We start from the raw sequence: 23836 nt of genomic DNA, 5'->3' as shown, positions 1-23836 counted from the left end.
TGACGTGAGTAAGTGTATGATCAACTGAACCATGAAACAATAAATACCAGGCTTGCATCCCACACTTGGAATTTCCACAGTGCATATTTATATTCGTTAAAACAAGGAATTATTCCAGTTTGTTACTGAGATATAAAAACATTTCCAGCATAATTCATCATCACAACATTTTTACAATTTATGATGAAATGATTGGCATCGATGAAGGGGTCTTAAATGCTCTCGTGACGACGGACAGCAGAGCAGACAGCTGGTCAGTGATCGCTTCCTCAGTCCAGACGAGCGAGCCGGCGACTGTCGACTCGCCGCCGCCGCCTGTCTGGGTCAGTGCGTGTGTTTAGTGCATCAGTAGTGTGTCAGTGACTGAATCAAGTCCTGCCGTGCTGAATCGCGTCACCTCTTGAAACATGTTCCAACGTCTTAAATATGACACTTGATTTGCATATAAACGAGTTTTCTACATTCTTTACATGATCCCGCAGCTCGCCACGTGACCGAGCCCTGGAGAGACCACAGAAGGAGGAAAAAATAAATTCAATTGTTCTTATATACCTTTTTTGTCTCAAGTAAACTAAAATCGTGGGAGAGGGAAAAAAAAAAAAAAAAAAAAAAAAGCTATTTTGAGGCCAAAAATGTTTCAAATTCTAGGAAAATGTAATTTATCGTGTCCTCAAAACAATTTAAGAGTGGGAACGACTTCTATCTTGTGGCTTTAAGATAAACACAAATAAATCTCTCAACGCCATCCAACTGTCCTGCGTCCCCCGGGTCCTCCAGGGTTCTGTGCTCCCTCTGAGCCTGGCTGGGAACAAATACTCTCTGGCAACTGTGGCGTTGACTAACTACACTGCAACTAGAACGCTGGTTCTCTTCAGTTCTGCACAGGACTCCAACCACCCGGGTGAGTTTCTCTAAAGCAGGCTGTTTACCAAACATAATATTCTTGGGAATGTGGAAAGTCTGATGATTGTTTGAGTTATTCAAAGTCTCCAATGGCGAACCCTCATTTCCAGGATTGTGAATGCAGCAGCTGGTCACAGGGCAGTGTTGCGATGTCCTGATTATTGCAGCAACGTCAGCAGGGGGAAGCAGGTCGAATCAATCGGTCGATCATGTGACTGTTTAGCGTTCAGGTCCTCCAGGGCCATAGACGGCAGGCCATCGCCCCCGTGAGAACTGCTTCCAGTGTTTGAGGAGTCAGACGATCGGTGCTTATGTGCTTCAAACATTTTTTTCTTTAAGATAAAACTCTTAGAATCCTGCTCTCCTGCAGCTATTGCTTCTTATCCAGTGCAAAATTGTCCATAAAAGTCAGATTGCTCAGACCTCGAATGGAAGAGAGCAAATAAATCAGGCTGGTGGTCGCTGCCAGAGACCCTCAACATCCGTCCTTGATTGCGTCATCCTGTCCGTCCGGCCTGTGTTCTTAAAGGCGTCTCTTCATTTGCCCGTCCAGATATCACAGCGTGCGTCTCTGTCAAACTGCTGGCCGACACTGAGCGGATGCGGGTGGAACGCCGTGGTCATAGCGGCTTGTCAATCACAGCGACACCTGGAGACAAGGGAGCAGAAGAGACGGCGAGAGTGAGACGGCTAGAACACGGCAGCAGCTCTCAGTCGCTGTACTTCCTCGGTGTGTTTTGGCGAGCGAGTTACCTGCATAGCTGCGTCCATTACTCATGTTGGTGGGGATGAGGCTCCACTTGTCTGCTGCCGGGTTGTAAAACTCTACGGACGAGAGGTTGCATGAGCCGTCGTCTCCTCCGATCACGTACAGCAGACCGTTGATGGCACACACACCTTGGAGGGAGAATTAGACAGAGCCGCTGCATCACTGCACATCCGTCAGGAGATTTGTGGAGATTTGTGTTGCGCACATGATGACACATCTAACAGACAGCACAGCTGCCCCAAACATCCATTTACAGACTCTCAGTGGCATCGATGGAATCATAATAATGTCTTCTTGATCCAGCAGCACTTAGATGTGAGCAGTTTGGTTGGTGCCAACGTGAACAAGCATGGACGGACATGCATGCAGCGCCCAACCGGAAGAACTATCACAAGGTAATGCAGGAGCAAAAAAACTTCTTAAAAAGCTCAGGAAACCTACTTGAGAGTATTTGAAAGGCAAATTAGACTTTTTGGGAGGGGGAATCATTCTGAGAGGGGGATCCAGCCGAAGCTCTGCAAGTTTGAAACGCTGCCAATTACCTACTGGTTCCCTACGTGATTAACATTTTCTGGCGGGACGCCGTTAGTGAAACCTGTTGGACGGGTGCTGCGTGTGTGAGCTTCTCACCTGCGTTGCGTCTGCACATGTTCATGTCACACACCAGCCTCCAAGCGTTGGTTTGTGGGTCGTACACCTCCACGCTCTTCCTCACCAGAGGGCCGTCATGTCCTCCTGCTGCGTACAGCTGACCACCCAAAACACCCACACCTGGACACGGCACACCTTTCTTTATGTATGTTGTTGTGTAACCAACTGTACCGCTCTCTGCTCCCTTAATTGCCCCCCACAGAGATCAATACAGTTTTCTGAATCTGAAAGTGAACATACAGCATGGTGGTGCTCTGGCTGGAGTGTAGTTTATATCAAGCCTACTCTTCAAACATGTTAAAGTTCTTGTCTGTTCTAGGGTTCCAGCAGGAGAGCCTTTAATAAAGCTCACTACTGTGTAAACACCAACTACTGGGACTGTACAAGTATATGATAACGCTTCTATGCAGTTGCAATCACATTCCACCAGGTGGTGCTGTTGCTCTGTTGGAAAAAATGCAATCAAGCATGAGTTTCTGTTGACAGTCACAGACTAATTCACTCTTGATGGAGCCTTCAAATGAACCTGGCTGATATCACTGGTGCAGGAGAGCAATCGGCAGACTCATTTATTGACCTGGTTGGGCATGTGTGTGTGTGTGTGTGTGTGTGTGTGTGTGTGTGAGTACCTGCTCCACTCCGCCGTGTGCTCATGTCAGCTACGTAGCACCACTGATCAGTGACAGGGTCGTACTCCTCCACTGTGCTGAGACACTGACGAGACGCTCCGTCGTAGCCGCCGACTGCATACAGCTTACCTGTGACACGGACGCGTGACATCACAGATCCTCAGTAATAAACGCCAGTGGTTCTTTCAAACACTTGAAGGAACACAGAGTTTGACACCGATACAGGACACTTACCATCGACCACCCCGACACCCACGCTGCTGCGACGTGTGTTCATGGGGGCGACATACATCCACTCGTTGGTTTTATAATTGTAGGCTTCAACTGTTGCTAAACCTGATGAAGAGACACACGGAGGACACGAAGAGACAGAACAAAGATGGATAATCACAGACGAGTAACATCAAACTGTCTGTGCAGCAGTGTGTGGATGTGGACATTCAGCATTATTAGTTTCATTTTCCATCCCATCGTCATCTTCCGCTTATTCCTACACATTAAGGGTCAATCCCGTGCCCGAGCCGGGACTCGAACCCAGAACCTTCTTGCTGTGAGGCCACAGTGCTAACCACTGCACCACCGTGCAGCCTTAGTTTCATTTTCATTACATTATTTTCATTTAGTCAGTAAAATATCAAGAACAAATTCCAAAAAAAAAAAAAATGCTCACGACTGCTTCCCAGAGACCAAAGTGACATGTTCCAAATGCTTCCCCAGTCCAGCTGACAGTCCACAGCCCAAAGACTCCTCATTTAATGTTAAAAATGACTAAAAACAGGATCAACAAATCCTGATATTGAGGAGCTGAGAAGGAAATGTTTGACTTGTTTTTGCTTGAAAAAAAATGACCGATTGATGTATCGATTTATCCGTCAATCTTTACTCAAATTCAAAAGTGACGTTTTCTGAATATCTCCAAATTAAAGGAGTAGTTGAAGAAGGAAATGAGCTCATTAGCAGTCTGACCCAGAGCTGAGTGAGGCAGCTACTAACAGACAAAGTTACTTGGAAAGCAAATTACTGGGTGGAACTACAAAATGTGAAAAGTAAAACTACAATTGTTCTTGTCTTAGTATTTTTGACCTGTGACATTCCTATGACTATAAATAAAGATGGGTGTAAAGTACAGATGTATGTGTGTATGTACCTATACTCCCATTAAAGCCTCCCACGGCGTACAACAAATCCCCCAACACGGCGGCTCCCAGTGTGCTGCGTCTCTCCTGCATGCTGGCCACTGCACTCCACTGGTCTCTGGCTCCGTCGTACACATCCACCGTTCTCTCCCGTAAGGAACTGTTAAAGCCTCCGACTGCAAACACGCGGCCGGCCATCGATACGACGCCTGCAAACATGGAACACCACGTCATTCCTGACACAGAGGTTCTTTTTAATGTCAAGCACTTCGAGCTCTCAGTTTTGTATAAAAAAAAGGTGCAATAAGTGTTTTGCCTTAAAATACTCAGAGGCAGACGGTTGAAGCAGAATGTGAAAAATATGAATACATGCTGAAACAAATCACTCCTCAATAAAATCAACAACAAAAACATGTAGATGATGCTGTTATGTGGATAAACTCCCAAGATCAAAGGTTGGTCAAAATCATTGACTTCACGTCTATGTACCTTACAAATGGTTAATTTAGTAATTATGTGGTATTTGGTAGTACACAAATATACTTAGTACTTCAATTATTCTTAACCAACAACAGAGTCTGACCTGCCCGGCAGCGTCTTGACGGCAGGTCAGCAACTTGGTACCATCGGTCCTCCTGGAAGTCGTAACACTCCACACTGCGGATGGCCTTCGGAGCCTGACCACCCACCACAATCATCACCTGTATGAACGAACGAACGAACGAACGAACACACACACACACACACACACACACACACACACACACACACACACACACACACACACACACAAGTGATTTAAAAATGTACAAGCGTGCTCCATGGTCTTTCTTGCTCGGTAGTATCTGTCAAAGTGTGTAGTTGTGCGTTTGTGTACCTTGGGGATGCTGATTGGCGTTCGTGGGCGGGTCCGGTCCGTCTTGATGAGGTGCCGCTGGTCGGCTGGCAGCAGGTGATACTTCATAGCTTCTATGAGAAAATCTTTACAGGTGTTGTTGTTCTTTATCAAAGCTTCTTCCTCCACGATCTGAAACAACCAGCACATCCCACCTTTAATCGTTCAAAACTCTAGAGCCACAGAGAAGGCTGCAGCGTTTCCTGCGTAATATTCCTATCTAATATGAACAGTAATAATCGAGACCTGACTTGCTCTTTAGTTTCGAAACTGTTAACATAAATTAATAAGAGCTCTAGAATCGCCTGTGATGACCATCACAAACACACATCAACACAGAGTGTGTTTACTCTCCCCATCCTTCAGGTTTTTAACCAAACATTTGTGCTTGAGCAAACAACAAATACAAAACAGGCAGATCAGGTCAACAAAGAGCAACCCAGTTGTTCCTTCACCTGCACCAGGTAATCTCTGGACAGCAGTGGGAGTCTAACATGCTCCATTAGTTTGGGCATGTACTCCAGACGAGCCGGCTTATCGTACTTGATCCAAGATATCATCGCCTCAAAGACCTGGGAGAGAGGACAGGGACGTCAGGCACGCTTCACTCAGACCGACTCGGATTTCTTTTTCTTGCACGAGTGTAACTTCGGTATTAACTGATGCATCACTGGCTACATGCACATGTGATACAGCAACTCTAACGACCTTAGTCAGATAAGCAACAGTCAGATTCAAACGCACCGTATTCAGGTTTTAGTCACATTACTGAGATGTGGTTGACACCTTAATCGCACCATGAAGTTCTACCAGAGTTTCTGCAGCGTATTCACAGCACATACAGACGCCAAACTGCTTTAAGGTGCAAACTTCCCGGTTCCACCAGAGACCACGGGAACTTTTTGTTTTATACAAAAGCACAACGATGACAGCTGAAAGAAAAGGACGATCCCTCCAGCAACGTCTCTGAACACAAACCAACACAATTCACTGACACGTGTATGAATAAGGCAAGACTCGTCGAACTCATAGTTCTTTAGTCTTACTCAGTTCATGCTTAAACAAATCCAGCTTTTTCACCAGTCCTCCTAATGCTGTGGCACATTTTGAGGGTGTGAAGCTGTGAAAAACAGAAAAGCTTCCAACTTGGCAGAGTTGGCACATTATTCAAAGGTGATTAGCTCCAAAGCTGAACTGGAAACTCACAGCAGATACATGGAAATTAAGCCTGTATTTGCTGTTCTTCTCGCAAAACATTCAAGTTTTCTTGATTTATTTGTGATTTAACTTGATTTACATGTTGCTTTCTGGAACTGTCTTCTTCAATTGCATTACTGGTCGTTCTTATTTGAATGGAACCCCAGTGGTGACTATTTTGCAGCTGATGATTTGATGGAATGAATGCAAATCATTTTTACATCTGAAAGTCCCAATCTCACGTTTAGTATTTCTACCATGACAACTGGCTCACACTGGTGTTTGTGATTTCAGCAGAGCGGCAGGACAGACTGTAAATGTGGTGTAAAGTCGTTCTAGCAACAAATGAAAAAGCAGCCGTACCAGAGGAAGGACACGAGTCTGACAGTTTTGATTCATATATGACAGAAGATGTGATGCAGCAACCGATTGTGCTCACTTCATATTAACATCCAGACGCTGCTAGTTTGACAGTGAGTGGACATTCTGACAGTGTCAGGTTCCCTCTGTGTCTCGTCACCTTGATTACTGCTGCAGGCAGAAGGATGTCACACACACACGCACCATCTGACCACCTGGTGACGGGCTTACAGAGACTTCATCCAATGGAATATATCCACTACCAAGGTCAACAAAAGAGGAGAGGGAATATTTCTTCACCGATCCTCCTAAACTTTCTTTCTGTCTTTCTTTTTCATTCTTCCTAGTTCCCTCAGTTATTTTCACTTTTTCACAGTCTAAGAGTTTTATACTGTAGGAAAGAGTTGCAGGGTGTGTGTGCAGAGTGACGTCTGACCTTCTCCTCAGTGGAAACGGTGAGTTTATCACTGGAGATGAGACTGCACACTTGTTGCAGAGAAAGGCCCAGGAACTCCTCTCCCTGCACCACCTCAGTGAAATGCTGCTCTGAGAAACAAAAATGTGGTGGGTTACACACACGCACACACACACGCACACACACAAATACTGGAGTAATTAACTCCATGCTCAAATGTTAAAAGGTTTTTACTGAAATCTTTCACGATCTGAAACTAGGAAGAAACCCAATCTCCAGCTAATGATCCTTATTTAATGACATTTTCGGAGTCTCTGAATATGTAGCAGCTTTCCAGTGGTTACATAAAAGTACCGCCACCTACTACACCACACAAACAATGGCAGGGATGACTCAAGGTTTGTGGCGTGAACAGCAAAAAGCTTACCAGCATACGCGTGGGCCTGATTGAGGAGTTGGGTGCATGTGTGCAGATCAGCGAATGCTCTGATGCCCAGACAGTTGGTGGGGTGAAGCTGAGACTGCAGGAACTCACAACAAACCTGACGGACATCCATCAGCTGGAGGAGGCTCGCTGCTGGCAGCAGAACCTGCCAAGAGTTGGTCTGCCTTAGATCTCAGTTCAGCACTCAGGAAACATAACTACTAAAGCATCAGATGTAACACGCAAACGGTGGCAGGTTTTACAAGCCTCGGCTCTCCGGCTTTACCACAACAACTAACACCAACACCAAAATCAGACTTAGTTTAGAACTACAGTGTTATTTGATTTCAGCAGAGCAATGACCTCAAAGGAGAGACAGAAACTGGATTTAATCTGCAAGCAAAAGTGAGATTTCTAGGTGAGGCAAGTAAGACTAAACTAAGGATATATGTTGAATGTTGGTTTTCGTAGTCTCGCCTAAAATTATATCAGCTTGTATTTGTCTATTTCCTTCAACACGCTGTAATATTTCTTCCAGGAGGTGTTTCTTAAAGCCTCTGGTCTCATTTAAATGGAGGAGGCGGCTGGGTTTTCCCTGCAGGGCTGAAGGCAGTCTGAACAAGGCCTTAGTGTGTCGGGAAGCCAAGTCGGCAGTTAGTCAGTGTAGCGTTGAAAGCGTGATGCTAACAATGATGACAATGTTGCCTTTTGATGCATCCCTACACATTAGCTTAACTGGGTCAGTCTGACAGTCCCTCACTCTCTGCCTGCACACCTCCCTGTCTGTCTATCCGTCCATACACTCCTTCATCCTCTGAATGTGTATTGTTACTGTCTCCTCTGCGCACAGCTGCCCTGAAGCGCAGTGTCTAATACGTGTTAATCCCTTGTAATGGCATTTCAGAGTCACACCTCAGGAGAGCACAGCTTAGTTCAACACACTTTAGCAAGGACATTAGTATGCATCAATGTGTGCATAATTAATACGCCACTTCATTTCTCAAGAACTCACTTGTTTATCTATAAATATATCATCAACTGGGGCAGCACAGTGGTGCAGTGGTTAGCACTGTCGCCTCACAGCAAAAAAGTTCAGGGTTTGAGCCCCGGCTGGAGCACAGGATCTTTCTGTGTGAGTCTCCATGTTCTCCCTGTGTCTGCGTGGGTTCTCTCTGGTACTCCAGCTTCCTCCTACAGTCCAAAGACATCAAGAGGGGACGAGGCTGATTGATACTCTAAATTGACCGTAGGTGTGGCTGTGAGAGCGAATAGTTGTATGTCTCTATGTGTTGGCCCGGCGAAGGACTGGCAGCCCGTCCAGGGTCCGAAGGCTACTGGGATAGGCTCCATCTCCCCCACGACCCTTAACAGGATAAGTGGTAGAAAATGGATGGATGGATGGATGGATGGATATTACCAACTTAACCAGAGTTCCTCCTAAATGTAAGAGGAAGAATGTGTACAGGAACCTCTCTGGAAGTATGTATGAAAGCTTTTTTACTTGAATACTGCAGGTATGGCTGGGTTTGATCCTTCCATGGCACCAACCGCTTTCTGATTTCTCTAACCGTCAAGTAGGAGAGGATGTCTTGCTGTTCAATACCACATTTCAATACATAAGACGTAAATCCCCAAGTTGTAATCTATTCTTTATGTTGGAAAATTGCTTTGGAGGGAAAATGCCAGCAGGCTGACAGTGAAAACAAGTGTTGAAATAGACAAATTAAGCTAACTTGCATTTTGGGAACTTGCTCTTTATTGTCACATTATTAAACAGTGCTGAGTGTGTGAAAATGGGGCTAGGAGCTGAAAACTAAAACCAGAGATTAGTAACAAATCTGCAACTTTTTTTTTTAAAGCATTGTCTGGGAAGCAGTATCAATGTCAATATCAATAAAAGTACTGATATCAAAAATGTTTGAAGTGTAGCTGTGAAACCCTGAATATATCTGATACACCACCTGTAACTCCGGAATCACAGCCGGTCACTGCCCACATCATAAAACAGCACGCAAATGAGCGAGCATTAGCCACCAGCATTAGCCACCAGCATTAGCCACCAGCATTAGCCACCAGCATTAGCCACCAGCATTAGCCACCAGCATTAGCCACCAGCATTAGCCACCAGCATTAGCCACCAGCGTCGCTCACCGTCACAACACAATCCAGTGAAACACCACTCAACAACATAAAAGCATGTGATAGCTGTGAACCTTCCACTGAACGCATCTGAGAGCTCCTGATGTCAGTGTGACGATTAGTCCACGGCACAGGGAATGTGCTGTTGCAGTATAATCCCAGTTGGAAACTTGGAAATAAATGGAAGCTCACACATTAATCTATCAGCACAAAAGAAGCGTATTCAAATTCCATGTTAGGTCACTGACTTTGATAAAATAAGATACTAAAATCAGCCACTGGAGGGTGAAAGGGACATGTGGAAATTTGTTCTGGGCTAAACAAAACAAACAAACCAATGTCCAGCATACTGCAATGTATCTTTGGTTTCAGTGCTCTATCTATTCACAAGCTTGTGCTCATGCGCCCATTTGCATGGCCAGATAGCGACCTTATTCGGTTTCCGTTCAACCACATCAAACTCCAACACACCAGCCATGCGGACGCTGCCACACTGACACACCTTCACCTGTCCTCCTCCCTTGGCTGCAGCTGTCAGTCACTGCCTGCAGGGACCGATGGAAAGCCACCGTTTAGCCAGACACCTTCACAACAATCTGACATATCTGAAGCTCTTGTTTTAACTGCTTCATATGCACAAAGAACTTATAGTTGGTCTCTTTTCTTACTTTTAATACTTGTTGAAAGTTGCTTCAATAAATTAATTCTTGTTGTCTTTTTACCCATAAGGGAGCGTTGTGTTTTTATTGAATAGTGCAGGGATGATGTATATATTTGTGGGCCATCCAGGAAGTTAGCATCAATATGGAATATTCATAAGGGCCATATTTCCTGACGTACTTAATGCACAGAACAAAATGTTAAAAATATCTTAAGACCTCAAAAAGCCCATTCATGAACCCCCTGAGTTCGAGACAGGGGAACCTGACTCACTACTACGCCACTCTCATGACTCGAGCAGCACTTATCTTTCACTTCATCTGTTTCACTGTCACATCCGTCGTAGTGTGACTGCTGTGAGTGATTGAGAATAGGAGCTCCACCGCCACTGGAGCTCAGACATCAGAGGGACCATGAATCTACATTCACCGATTCTATCCACAGTGCAGATATCACAGGACATTACATGATGGTTTGAGTTGATTTTTTTGGTTTTCCTTTTTATGTTGTGGCAGCAAAAATGTTGGTTTGGTGAGATACCATGTCATGGGAAATAGTTACCATGGAAATGATGGGTATGAAAGCATCAAACCCTGTCAGATTCTACTAACAGAGACGTTAGCTGAGAGCTGCCCTACACATTTTGTAACAAGGACAAGGGTATTACAAGAGACTGAAAGATCTGTAACTGAACATAGCAAAAACACACATATGTCACACACTCATGAGAGAGCCAATCAGGCAGGCACGCTGCTAACAGTGGGAGGATTTCCTGCCTCTCTCCATGCACACTTCCTCTACTAATAATCAGAGGAAGCATCCTGGCTGCAGCTTGATCCCGCTGCAGGAGTCACCACCACTGAAACAAACAAGGCTCCAACCCTGACTTTTTCTTAGCAAAGCTCACAATCTCAACCACTTCTTCCTTGTAACAAACATTTTCTGCTTGGACACGTTTGTTCTGCTTTAAGAACAACTTTAATTCTTATGACAAGCAGGGAGATGGAAATCTTTAAACTCATTCACCAGTAAATAAAAACATTGCTGGGTCTCACTTTCCTCCCCGTTTTGCGTCAGACCTTTTAAATTTGTATCAGTCAGAAAAATAACTTGATTTTAGGTATTAGCAAATTTGTACAAGCCTTTCTAAAACTCGCTAAGAAAGCCTGAAAAACGAGTACTACCTGTACTTTGATTTTATCTGAGCGTATTCTTTACGGAGTTTTAAAACTGTCATGTTGTTAACTTGATATGAGCTCAAGCTGGGGAGGAATAATAAAGATCTGTGCACAGAAAAGGTCAAGCAGCTATGGGGAGAATTTTCTTTCACAACAAGGAAGTTCTCTATGACTCCGGTTTATGAGCGGAGATGTTTTGGAGCCAGCAGCACTGCTTTGATTAAATGGTCCCCAGGCAGCTACATGTTTTCTCTTTGAAACTGATCCTTAAAGAAATAAAAAAAAGATAACGGAGGAAAAATCAGCTCTCTTGGCCCCGCATGAGCATTCTCACCTGGACGTTGTCCTCCGTGACCTCGATCTCAGCTGTGTAGATGTAGTCGACCAGCTTCCTCAGGGTTGGCCCGTCTACCTCCCTGATCTCTACCTGATGAGCCTTGCTCTCACTCATATCACCTGCAAACACACACACAGACAAGCAACGACGCATAAACATGAACACGCCGACGAGACGTGCCCAATAAACGACAGGGAGATTTGATTTACCGGTGAACATGGCCCAGAAGTAAGGGCTACAGGACGCCAGGACCACCCTGTGAGCTGGCACTTCAATGTTCCCCGCCACCAGCTGGACGTCACACAGCATCTTTTTACTGAAGGATGAAGAGTTACACTGAAGTGAGAGACATATTTCCAAATTGTTTGTAATTTTTGGGACAAAAATAAGTATGCACAGGATTCTGGAGAAGGTGTGAATCTTTGAAGCCGATGTGGGGTATAGCTGCCAGAAAATATACCAACTGAGGTGTTATTCACTTTGAAATAGACTTCATATGGTTGGGAGCTGCTTGTTTCAGTATCTCTACTCAAAAGAGCCAAAAATCCCTAATCTTCACTGCAGTCTTACATGTTGAGCAACCGGAATTCTCTCAGCTTTTGAAGAACTGAATTTTGTCCTCAAGCTGGCTGGTGAGGTCAAGACAATCCACCAATTTCACAAAACACCATTAAGCAACTCTAGTGAGGAGATTACGACTGTACTGAGCGCCGCAAGGCAGACATTTTTGTGGGCAAACTCGGAAGTCAGCAATAGCCATCACTTCAGTGGGGAAAAAAAAAATACATTTTTATATTGGATTCTCAATCCTCGCTGAAAATAACCTCTGTGGCAAACAAAAGTTTATCAGACTGTTCAGGATAATCCTGACAGATGAACACAACTGCTAGGATTTCTGAATCGTCAATGAGATGATTATGAGTATTAAGCTAGGGTTAGGGTTACTCTATGAAACGACTACCTCAGCATCAAACAACAACAAGAAAACACCACACCTCCTGAGGTCATTCATCAGCTGGAAAGCTTTCCGTATGTGCGTCTGGTTGTAGGTGTGCATCCCTCCATTCACCATATCCTCCTCAGAATCAGTGGTGCAGTTGGGACGCGGTGTGGCCTCCAGACTGGTGAGACATGAGAGCCAGCGTCTGGATCAGTGGGGATCGATGGTGACCCAAATGTTAAGACACCTGACCTTCTGCTTCATATTGTCGGACGCTACATAATCAGTGCAACAATACAGACACAGTTCAGAGTGTCCAGTGCTTTAACTTATTTGGTCCCCAACGGGAAGATTGGACGGGTCCATCTCTTGCATATTTTCACAACTGTTCTTGAGCGTTGCAGGAGGCCACTGACCCAACGTTCTTTAATAATCGGACTTTTGACACGCTTATTTCTTTTGGTTGACATGAAAATGAGATGCAGCTTCACACTGAGGACTCAGCCGAAACGATTCCATTCATCTGTCTGCTACAAGTTACCAAAGTAGTCCTAAAAATAGCCCTCGTAGTCACTTGGGTCCTCCTTTATTGCAGCCCCCTGACTTATTGAGAGGAAGCAATGGATGCCGTATAACAATAACAACAGCGACTGAGCATAATAGAAATGGTATCAGTAACAGCCGAGATTTTTATATGGGTACTTCCTGAGGGTTAAAAAACAGATGATGAACAAAGAATAAGACTCTGGAATCAGAAATCAAACAGTCGCTACATGTAAAAGAGCGACCAACAGCTGCTGATGCATATGAAGCACCTACATTCTCCTACGTCTCCAGGAATCATCCGCAGCTTCAGCTCAAAGCTGGGGACACTCGACTCAGCTACAATACTTTAAAATGTTTCATGTGATTCAGTGACAACGAAATTAAAGAAAACTGTCAACTTTATCCAAAAGTTACTCTGAAGATTTACCATTTGACTGACATTCCAGGAAAACCAAAGATTTACCCTCAAGTAAGAAATTGAGAGAGAGATTTAACAGGAGGAGGCTAAGTGTTTTAACGCTTGAAAAGTTTCATTAATATATAAACATTGAGTGTTTTTGGCTATTTCAGATCTTTAAATATGTCAACCGGGGACTGAATGGGACTTTTTCACGGTATCATCTTTATCAGCCTGACTGGACCCTGACAACGACCAGTCCACTTATTGCACAGTTTACAATTTACCTGTTTTAATAGGCGGACAATAAAGAATAAAGTATTGCAAACCTTGTAAGCGTTAATAAAGCTGCATAGTTCTGTTATACAACCCCACCAGTTAAAAACAAGCTCTGGTTCAGAAAAAGGAGCCAGTGTTTGTTTTGGCTTGTGCGTCAAGTTGAGCAGTTTGGCTAGCTCGAGCACGGCTGGTCGTTAACTTTGATGCTAACATAAGCTTATGGTAGCCACCGACGCGAATTACGGCTCAACTCGGAGCTAAAAGCACATCTGGCAAAAAAGGACAAGTCCCCATCACGTCCAGGAAACAAGGACGCGATGACAGTTTCTGAATGTTACCATATTAACTTGTCCGTAACTCCACTACATCAGCTGGACAGCCAGCGATGCTAGCTCGCTCTCCGCAGCTAGTCAGTCAACAAAGCTAGCTTGGGAACCGTGCGCTGGCGGAAGGCTCTTTAGCCGTGAACGTTGGCTTCATAGCCAGGGGATCATGAGCGGTAAATGCTATCCAGCAGATGTAGAATCAGCGGGAATCGCGGCCCCACAAATTAATCCCCACCGCTGAGCCAACTTACCCCAGCGACACACCGTCCATCCTCACGGAGTCAGACACCACAGCAGCAGGCATGAGCGCCGCGCAGCCACACAGACCGTCTATGACGAAGATGAGCCACTCTGTGGCGTCAATAACGCACAGTTTCGGTCCGGTATATAAAAAGGATGGAAAACAGAAGAAAAACTGAGATTAAATAATGTCTTCATTGAAAGCTGTACAGCATGTTGCATATGCTGCATCGCATTTACTCAGATTTAATCTCAACATTACTCCTCTGTCTTCGATTCTAACCAAAACTAACGTGAATCCAAATTCTTGGAAATGCCTTTTGAGATTAAACATTGAAGTGGGCTAAAAGAATGTTTTTTGTAATTGCCTTTTTTTTTTAATTAGTTTTTTTTTTTTTACTTTCTTGAATTTAAAACCACTTTTGAGTTGGGTTGATTTCAGTGAAGAAATACTGTCAATAATTACCTGTTTGGGGTTTCAGTTTACTGACAGAGAATAAACTTCTCCTGCATTGAAACGTAATGGAATTCACGTAGAAAACACATCTATCCCTCAGTAATCTAATAAATATACTATCTACTCAGTTACATATACTTAAATGATATTATATAATTTGTTCCTCCAAATAATACTTTCCTGTGCATCATTAGTAGCTCTGCTTTTACTATTTCAAGCCAGGAATTGTGTATTTAGATTTTATGCAATAGGCACAATGCAATGTAACTTAGTTTTGATGCAAAGCATGACACTGATGTATTGTACAGTGAGATTACAGCTTGTGCTAAATTGCAGTTCTTGTCCCTTGCAGGAGTTTTGCTTTATGACTAAACAGATGTATTTTTCTCGGCTTCAAGAAGTTATATGGAAAGCATATCTATTTACGTCTACTCCTATTTGCTCATTTGAAACTACACATGGACTAATTAAATTAAGACAGCACATTGATAAATGCAACGTAACGGCAATGTGTCTTGTGCCTTTTATTTAAAAGACATGGTTGAATTAGAAAACTACAGGTAACACTAAATATAAAGACTGGATCCTACAAGTAGATCAGATCATGTGAGGCAATTGGTCACAAGTGTTGTCCTCATTTGGACATCTTATGAACACTATAACTTTTCTTAAACAGGAACATGATTTACATTTAAAAAAAAAAAAAGAATCCATTACCCAAGAGCTCCGGGCGCCTATAACTTCCACGTTCATGGCTTGTCAACTGGCTCTCATAATTTGAATAAGAAATTACATCACTTTATTACAGTTCGCATTATCCGCCTTACCAATTTGGACTGACGCAACAAGAACAATTGTAGATTTGATATTACTTGTTCTTCTTGGTGCTTTAGCGCAATCAAATATTTGAGACAAAAGTGTAATGTGCTGCAGCGGAGAGCTAAAAATGTGAGGTGACACTACTTTCAATTTTCCTTTATGACACCAATTGATTTTAGTGCAAAGAAATCGAATCAGAGTGAGAGTCCAGGGTTTTTCTTCTTCTCTGCTCTAAATCCTGCTGTTAGATGTGAGCATATAATAAACAATGCAGCCCACTGTTTATAATTGTGGAATTAATCCACACATTTGACCAATCTTGGAGACCTGAGACCAAACAAGGAACGAGCAGTGCAAATCAGTTGTATTAAGGTTGGCATACTATTATTCTGGGGGTTCATGGCAGTCCACATCATTATAACTAAAAGCCGCCTGACACCCCTGGAAAAAAAAAAAAGCTACACACTAGGAAAACTTCTACATATATACATTTAGTTTGATTTAGCGGTATTTAAATTGCTATACAATTCACCTTCACTTTGTTTTTTCTTCCCATTTAGCACTTAAGGAGAGTAGAGTAACTCGATAATGTAGATCAATCACTCCTTCACCTGGAACACAAATCTCAGCCAATTTAAAATGGCCGATGAGCAGGAGAGGCATTAATCCAGGAAGCACCGCCACCTACTGGCTGTTTATTGAACTCCACACACTTTGTAGCAAAGGAGGCAGATTATCCGAAGTAAATGTTTAAAGTAAGACAAGGTATTGAGTTTCAAAACATTAAAAACTTTAATAAAACCAGAATAAAACATAGGGGTGAACTGAACACTGATTTCAAACAGTTTTAATCTAAACAAAAATAACCTGTGATGGGACAGGGGAGGGTGGAAAAAAAGCATACAGTTAACAGCCCGTGACATTTTTCAGAGGAAAAATACTTTGTCACGAAAGAAAGGATCACGAAACTCAAGCAATCAGAGTCCCATGCTGCCCGACGTTGCCACCAACTTCACTTAAAACCCTGAGTTCATGATGCAAAAAAAAAACAAAAAAACATTTGACTGGTTTGCAAGACAAACGAACTCAAACAGTGATTAGCATTGATAGCGGCTTTATAAATGGTTCAGAACATCTTTTTTCCCGCCCAAACATAAAAAATACAGTTCAATAATTCACAATTCTTAGCAATAAAGTCCATAATGTGTGGAGTCAGGACAGATGGGGTCCGGGTGGGGGCAGCCGGGGGACAGTCTCATTCAGTCGGCGTGGGTGATGGGCACTTCTCCCTTTAATCGAACTCAACAAAGACCCCTTCGCCCCCACCTGGGCTTGTGTTATGTGTGTGTGTGTGTGTGTAAATTCAAGTTCGCTGTAAGCAGGTTTTCCCCCGTGGCTCTCCCAAAAACCTGAGGGAGACACTAGTAACCACCGCTAAATCCGCCACCTCTGCCGTAGCCGCCTCCACCTCCGCCTCTGTTGTAAGGAGCCCCGCTCCTGTAGGAATAGTTGCCCCCCTTCATTGCACCATAGCTGGAGTGCTGCTGTCCGTAGCCATCCCCGAAGTCTCCATTACTATATTCACCCCCTCCCTGGCTTTCGTAGTCGTCGTATCCTCCTCCAAATCCCCCATATCCTCCACCACTGTTGTTGTAACCCCCGCCATAGCCGTAGCCGCCTCCGTAATTGCCGCCGTAGCCCCCTCCGTAGCCACCACCCCCTCTGCCGCCGCCGTAGCTCTGCATCCCTCTACCTCGACCTCTTCCTCCCCGGCCGCCGGCGGACATCTCCTGCTTGGTTAGGGCTTTCTTTACCTCCACCTTGTTACCGTTGATGGTGTGGTATTTGGTCAGGACTGCTTTGGTGGCGGAGTCGGTGTCCTCAAAGAAGACAAAGCCGAAGCCTCTCTTCCTGCCGGTCTGTTTGTCAGAGATGATCTCGGCCTTCTCCACCACGCCGAACTGGGAGAAGTACTCGGTCAGGTTGTCCGTCTCGATGTGGTCTTTCACACCGCCGACGAAAATCTTCTTCACGTTGGCGAGGATGTCTGGATTGTTCGCATCCTCCCGTGAAATGGCCCTCTTCAGTTCCACGTCGTTGCCCTCAACGACATGTGGCTTAGCCGCCATTGCTGCATCGGCCTCCTCCGGCGTTGAGTAGGTTATGAAGCCGAAACAGCGGGACCGGCCGAGTTGCTGGTTCATGACCACCACGCAGTCGCTGAGTGCACCATACCTCTCGAAATACTGGCGGAGGCCATCGTCTGTCGTCTCCACATTCAGCCCTCCAACGAAAAGCTTACAGAATTTAGCCGTCATGATTGAGTTTCTCCTAAAAAGATGGTAGGTAGGTGTGCTGAGAGACCGTCCCTCTTCTTCAATGAACAACGTAAGGGCGGGCGTTTGACTCGCTCGCCTTCGTAAGTCGTTGCAGTCGCTGATTGGTCATCTTGAAAAAAAGCCCGCCCCAAGTGCCAGACTGACCACTCGGATTTGTGCTGCCTTCAAAGCGTGTCCGAAACCTCCAATTCGGCTTCTGTGGAAAGAGCGGGACATGGATTTGGAGCCGTGTCCACTTTGGTTTAGTTCAATAATGTTTTTAAAAAGCACGTCGCATAATTTTTCTCCTTTAATGTCACTTATCAACCACCAGGATCATACAGCCTCGAAGCCTCATTCTTTAAATCAACTTGAAGCATACCAGGTTCAATTAATGAAACAGCTTTATGTGCTATAAATGCATCATCTATCATTTTGCGTTGCATTGTAATTTCGTAGTAAATTTTTGGGCAATGTCAGTAATTAAAAAGATTCCGTTGTATGTAATATTTAACAAATGCATATTACTAATTCATGTGCCACTGTAAAAAAAAACAAACACAATATTACTAATTCATGCACCACTGTAAAAAAAACAAAAAAGCAATTTCCAACAATTAAAGGTCCAGCAGAACCACCAAATCCCTCACTTCCAAAGAGAAACTGGGCACATTGGCCTTCAATCAATGACAATTAATCTGGGGTACCATTATTATTTCACTGTGCATGGCGTAAACATCGTTTTACAGTTGATTTTTTTTTTCAACTTCAATACTTGATAGTGTGGTTGATATAAAAGCTGATGGAATCCTGCTGTCACATGGGATTCCTGAGGTTCCAACAGCATTTAAGACCACACACACACACATATTAAATATATATACATACATACACATACATATTTAGGGCCACAAGTCACTTAAATCAAATTTTAATTTTTTTTAAGGCCTCAAAACTCTGATTCTAGTATTTTAGACCAAGAAAACTGTTGCGGTCTTGCAACATGATCTGATTCTCCTGAATCAGCTATAGATAATTTAAAAAAAAAAACAGAAATCCAAATCCTCTCAAGTGAAAAATCACCCCGCACACCACCACCAATTGTGATTAACGTGACTAGTTCAAAAGAACCTACAGCCCATCAATCCATGCAGCAACACCCCCCTGCATTTTGAGCCAGTATCGACCATCTGTTACATCACTGCGATCGCTCCCGCTGGTGCCTAGATACAAGCGCCGTCACGCTGCAGGACTCAACCGCTTTTTCTTTGGTTAACGTCATCATTTCTAATTTAACGCTACATTCCAACTTCTTCCCTTCATCTGACACCAACATATTTGATATGCCAAGGCGGGCCATTAGGTGAGAAATCCTACCTAGAACGTGGAGATAAAAGCCCAAGTTACACACCATCTCTGCCTGCTGGTCAGAGGGCTGATTATCATTCCTGTCGCTTCTTTCCAACAGAAAGTAACTTCATTCACACTCTTGCGGGTATCACACCCTTGACATGCAACATCTTTTACGTAAAAAAGTGACAGAGTACATTGGTATGTAAAAATATATAATTTATTAAGTCATAAAAAGCACAGTTCACATAACGATGTTTGTTTCCTATGTGATGATGAGAACTCCTCAAGCATCATAGTCCTACAAAAGAACAAAGTAAAATCACTCCCATAACCATGTCACAGAGTATGATAATCACTCCTGAAGCACCCGAGTTCCTCGGGAATCCCAGTATTTGAACCAGGGCTGGGTATCACTCAGACATTTTCCTTGACAAGGGCCATTTCATTTTCAGTTCAGTTATGCAACATCTTCGGTTTAATCTCCCAACATGTTCTCACAGGTTCCAGACAAAATGTTATAATTTAAACGGTTCAACTCTTCATTATGTCCCAGCATCTTTCTCACTTGAATCAGCCCAAAATGAACTCTCCCCATGTGAGAAATTGATACCTAGTCCTCCGTGTTAGATGATACAGCTATATTTTGACTGTCAGTGAACAGGAACTTTGACAAATCGCTCTATGCAAACTCTTTAGTGCCGCGTCGTTGTCAACCTTTGGTTTCCTCGAGTCCCCCCCCCCCCCATCCATGAGGCTTCTTCAGTTTTAAGTCAGAGCTCCATGACCTGGGTGACTGAGAATCTTCAGACAGACAATTCTCTACGTAAAAGTAACACCATCCATCCGTGATGGGACACAGACATTTTCCTGTTTAGAGACTTTCCAATACTGAAATTAAACCTTTGGTCCAGCCCAAGTTTTACCACCATGTTTGCTTGTTGATTCATAGTCCAACACTGGAGGTCAGACACCCACCTACTGGTTATTTTTCCACTCAAGAGTGCTTTCACACACAAAAAAATCCATAGTACATACTTACCACCCAATACAAAAATATATTGCTGTCACAGGGGTACAAGACAAATATGATAAGATTGTTGCCTTTATTATGTTTTGACATCCACAGTGCCCCAAATGTAAACTCCCCTCCTGAGTGCAGGGGAACTTTGCCCCTCCCACTTTAGGCACCAACAGGTGCTCTTCAGAGGAAGTACATATGTCACAAGCTCAACTCAGAGAGCCTTGCAAAAATGTCTTCAAGTAGAAAGATAACTTATTCCAAGCAGTAGAACAAAACAGATTCAAGATCTCCCCCAGGGTCGAGTCTTCCTTGTTCCCATGCTTGGAATAAATGTGCCCCTCCCGTCTCTTTTTACTGGTGTAGCCTCTGTTGCTTGGTTTAAGACATTTTGCAAGACTCCCCAACTCGTGTTTAGTGCGCTCACCTGTAGCTATCCATGGGGAGAGATCAATAATGTCATTGGGGCACTGTGTTATCAAAATCTAAAAACCTTGTGCACCTTCCATAGATTGAGGTTTGACCCAGAGTGCCTTTGACCACCCACACTAGGGAATCCTGTGTGAAAACACTTCACCTGAGGCGGAGAAGGCACAATCACTCCCAGGTCCCCCTGGACAGCGTGTAGACACACCCCATCATGTTCAGGGTGATGTCTTCGTGCCCAGGTTACCGTAGCAACCTGGAGGAGATGGGAGAGAGACAGGGTGAGATACTGGACAGAAAAAGTTTGCTGGAGGAGACACCAATGTACTTGTTCCACTCATTTGTTTAAATGGTGGAACAAAATTTGGGTCCCCTACCACCCACTTCAGTAATAGGCCAAATTTAATACCCACCCCTCCATATAGTTTAAGTTTAGCTATATTAAGACGCTTTGAAAGCTATGATTAATGTAAGTTAAAGTTGAAGATAAAATAATGTCACCAGATATTTCATACATGGTTGACCAACACAGAGTAAAGACAGGTTGATTTACATACCTAGTTTGCTGGATGTGGATATCCTAAAGAGATATTTCAGACTCCTATCACAATCGACCCCAGGTAATCAACAGGGTCCTGATGTAGCCTACAAACAAACTGCTACGGCTATTTTGGCTGGGATAGCCTACTGGAATAAGAGTAAGAACACCTAAATGTAGGAATAATCAAAGGCATAATCAAAGATAAATATCAGAGCCCTCATGTCCACATAAAGATATGTAAAAAATAATCAGCAACATTTTAAAACAAGGTCAAACCCTACAAAGCCTACATGCATTGGCTGCGGGTAGACTTCTGTAACCATTTCACCCACCTGAGAGTAAGGCAATAAGCAGTGGGAAAGATGCCATGTAACTAAAGATCAAAAGGATGATCTCTTTTAACAAAATACCTGTGGATAAACTTGAGGAATCCTGGTTAAATAAGTAAAATAACTAAGCTATATGGTGTAACGTTTTATTTAAAATGAACATACATATGCATACCAAAGTGTTTTAACAGTAAATTTTGATCTCAAGACATGAAAGTATACAATATACATTATATATTGCTACAAGTAAATGGAAAATGAACAATATTTAGACTGAAACTATTGTGTGAGGAGAGTTCGAGTATGGAGCACAATATGGGGAAGGAAACAAGGAAATTGGATCCTGTGGGTTCATGTTCCCGCCTTAAAGAAGTAAATAATTATACAAATTTGTGATCAGTATGACAGAGCTATGAAAACCACAAAAAAACATGCTTCTCACCCTCATACAATGAAATCACTAACTTTTACTCCAGAACACAAAATCTAATTGCTTAAAATGCAAAATATTAAGTAAAACAATTCTACACGGAAAATTCAAAAAAAAAGCGGATAAACGCAAATAAAAAATATTTCCAACTCTAAACGACAACTATTCGCCGCCTTCTTGGGCGACGGTACATAGTAAAAAAAAAAAAAAAGGGGGGGTATCGCTGTATACTGTTATACTGAGTCGAAAGTGTCCTAGTAGAACGGCAACTGCTGCTCGTTTTTAATCAGGTTTTCTGGGAAGTGACCTTCCTACCTGTTTGGGTTTTTGAGGTCTTCATTATGTTTACGGGGGTCTCTGTGTCCGTTAGTCTGCCATGGTTGGGTTTTCAAGGCAGACGCCCGGTTTGTGAATTTGAGTTTGGGCGTCCAATTCTTGGCCGGAGGTAATTTGTGGTGAGGGTGGTGGAACTTCCGTCGTGCAGCCTTTTAATAACCGCCACTGTAGCCCCCCCTCGGGTAGCCGCCACCGCCACTCCCTCTGGTGTACGGAGCGGCGCTCCTCTGACCTCCAAAGGGCCCTTTCATGGGGCCGTAACCAGAAGAATGCTGGCCGTAGCCGCTGCCGAACTCATTGTAGCCGTTACCACCGCCATAGCCACTTCCTTGATCACCATAGCCACCCCCATAAGGTCCGCCGTATCCTCCTCCGTAACCGCAGTTGTACCCTCCGCCATTTCCGTAGTTGTAGTTTCCGCCGTAGTCTCTGCTGCCGTAGCCATTTTGATTTCCCCTCATGCCTCTGCCCCTTCCCCTCGGCGGCATACCGGTTCTGTTGGCCGCCTGCATCTCCTGCTTGGTCAGGGCTTTCTTCACCTCAACTTTGTGGCCATTGACAGTGTGGAACTTCACCACAACGGCCTTGTCGGCTGCGTCGTGATCAGTGAAGTAAACAAAGCCGAATCCCCTCTTCTTTCCGGTCTCCTTCTCCGAGATGACCTCAGCCTTCTCGATTTGGCCGTACTGGCAGAAATAATCGGTCAAATGCTCCTCTTCGATGTCGTCTTTCAAACCGCCGACAAAGATTTTCTTCACTTTGGCGAGGGCCTCGGGCTTGTTGGCATCCTCTCTGGCCACGGCTCTCTTCACTTCGACAGTGTTCCCGTCGACCGTGTGCGGCCTAGCCGCCATTGCAGCGTCAGCCTCATCCGGCGTCGAGTAGGTCACAAAGCCGAAACAGCGAGACCTCTGCAGCTGCTTGTTCACCACGACGACGCAGTCGGTAAGCGACCCGTACTGCTCGAAATGCTTGCGCAGGCCGTCGTCGTCGGTGTCCACGTTCAGTCCACCGACGAAGAGTTTACAAAGCTGGTCAGACATTTTTGGATGAGATGATAAACGCTTGAAGAGACCTTAAACGCGCTAAGCCTTAAAATGGCGGAGGGACAGAAATGCTGACGCTTTTATAGCGAACGCGCCGTGACGACAGACTCGGTGGGGAGGCGTCAACACCTCTTCCGGCTGATTCGTCTTCTTCTTCCTGTGTCGGACTAATCGCAGTTGAATCTTGTAACTTGTAACTTACAACAACTGTCACTAACTGTGCGCGCCGTGGCGTGTCTGAATCAAGCAGATTTGTCCCAGTTTAAATCATCTTGTGGTTTACATGTTCACATCACAAGCTAGAAGGCCTGCGAGCGTTATTACACGGCCCAAGACGAGAAT

General features: G+C 44.1%; 3 protein-coding genes across 5 annotated transcripts; all 3 read right to left on the bottom strand.

Annotated features, from left to right (window-relative positions):
• Positions 1 to 52: 52 nt before the first annotated feature.
• On the bottom strand, positions 53 to 14529 carry klhl3 (kelch-like family member 3). Of its 2 annotated transcripts, XM_086222126.1 has the most exons (15): positions 14433 to 14529; positions 12689 to 12814; positions 11903 to 12009; positions 11691 to 11812; positions 7383 to 7545; positions 6977 to 7086; positions 5439 to 5555; positions 4966 to 5115; positions 4672 to 4789; positions 4100 to 4297; positions 3187 to 3288; positions 2953 to 3081; positions 2303 to 2443; positions 1657 to 1800; positions 53 to 1552 (listed from the first exon to the last, which is right to left on the bottom strand). In XM_086222126.1, the coding sequence occupies exons 1-15, from the start codon at positions 14483 to 14485 to the stop codon at positions 1524 to 1526; spliced, it is 1809 nt and encodes a 602-aa protein (XP_086078252.1). In that variant the 5' UTR covers positions 14486 to 14529; the 3' UTR covers positions 53 to 1523. The 2 variants fall into 2 exon arrangements, with proteins under 2 accessions (XP_086078252.1, XP_086078251.1); XM_086222125.1 differs by having other exon boundaries at positions 11691 to 12009.
• Positions 14530 to 16465: 1936 nt separating this feature from the next.
• LOC147251436 (heterogeneous nuclear ribonucleoprotein A0-like) lies at positions 16466 to 18187 on the bottom strand. The gene has a single exon (XM_086222122.1). It carries the CDS (start codon positions 18013 to 18015, stop codon positions 17119 to 17121), a length of 897 nt encoding a protein of 298 aa, XP_086078248.1. The 5' UTR covers positions 18016 to 18187; the 3' UTR covers positions 16466 to 17118.
• A 1382-nt stretch (positions 18188 to 19569) lies between these two features.
• On the bottom strand, positions 19570 to 23619 carry LOC147251435 (heterogeneous nuclear ribonucleoprotein A0-like). Of its 2 annotated transcripts, XM_086222124.1 has the most exons (3): positions 22428 to 23619; positions 20964 to 21068; positions 19570 to 19666 (listed from the first exon to the last, which is right to left on the bottom strand). In XM_086222124.1, exon 1 carries the CDS (start codon positions 23489 to 23491, stop codon positions 22601 to 22603), a length of 891 nt encoding a protein of 296 aa, XP_086078250.1. In that variant the 5' UTR covers positions 23492 to 23619; the 3' UTR covers positions 19570 to 19666; positions 20964 to 21068; positions 22428 to 22600. The 2 variants fall into 2 exon arrangements, with proteins under 2 accessions (XP_086078250.1, XP_086078249.1); XM_086222123.1 differs by having other exon boundaries at positions 19570 to 21068.
• Positions 23620 to 23836: the final 217 nt, after the last annotated feature.

This window comes from Aulostomus chinensis, chromosome 13, assembly GCF_037954235.1.
Source record: "Aulostomus chinensis isolate RoL2024-O1b breed Wild chromosome 13, RoL_Achi_v1.0, whole genome shotgun sequence".
Taxonomy (NCBI): Eukaryota; Metazoa; Chordata; class Actinopteri; order Syngnathiformes; family Aulostomidae; genus Aulostomus; species Aulostomus chinensis.
Note: the sequence above shows the minus strand (reverse complement) of the source record. Positions and strands in the feature narration are given on the sequence as shown.

Coding starts and splice junctions, on each gene's coding strand:
- klhl3 (XM_086222125.1), bottom strand. CDS start 14,485: ATGCCTGCTGCTGTGGTGTCTGACTCCGTGAGGATGGACGGTGTGTCG. Junction 12,815..14,432: donor ATGGACGGTGTGTCGCTGGG/GTAAGTTGGCTC, acceptor ATGTCTCACCAG/TCTGGAGGCCACACCGCGTC. Junction 2,444..2,952: donor CACACGGCGGAGTGGAGCAG/GTACTCACACAC, acceptor TGCCGTGTCCAG/GTGTGGGTGTTTTGGGTGGT.
- LOC147251436 (XM_086222122.1), bottom strand. CDS start 18,015: ATGACGGCTAAATTCTGTAAGCTTTTCGTTGGAGGGCTGAATGTGGAG.
- LOC147251435 (XM_086222123.1), bottom strand. CDS start 23,491: ATGTCTGACCAGCTTTGTAAACTCTTCGTCGGTGGACTGAACGTGGAC.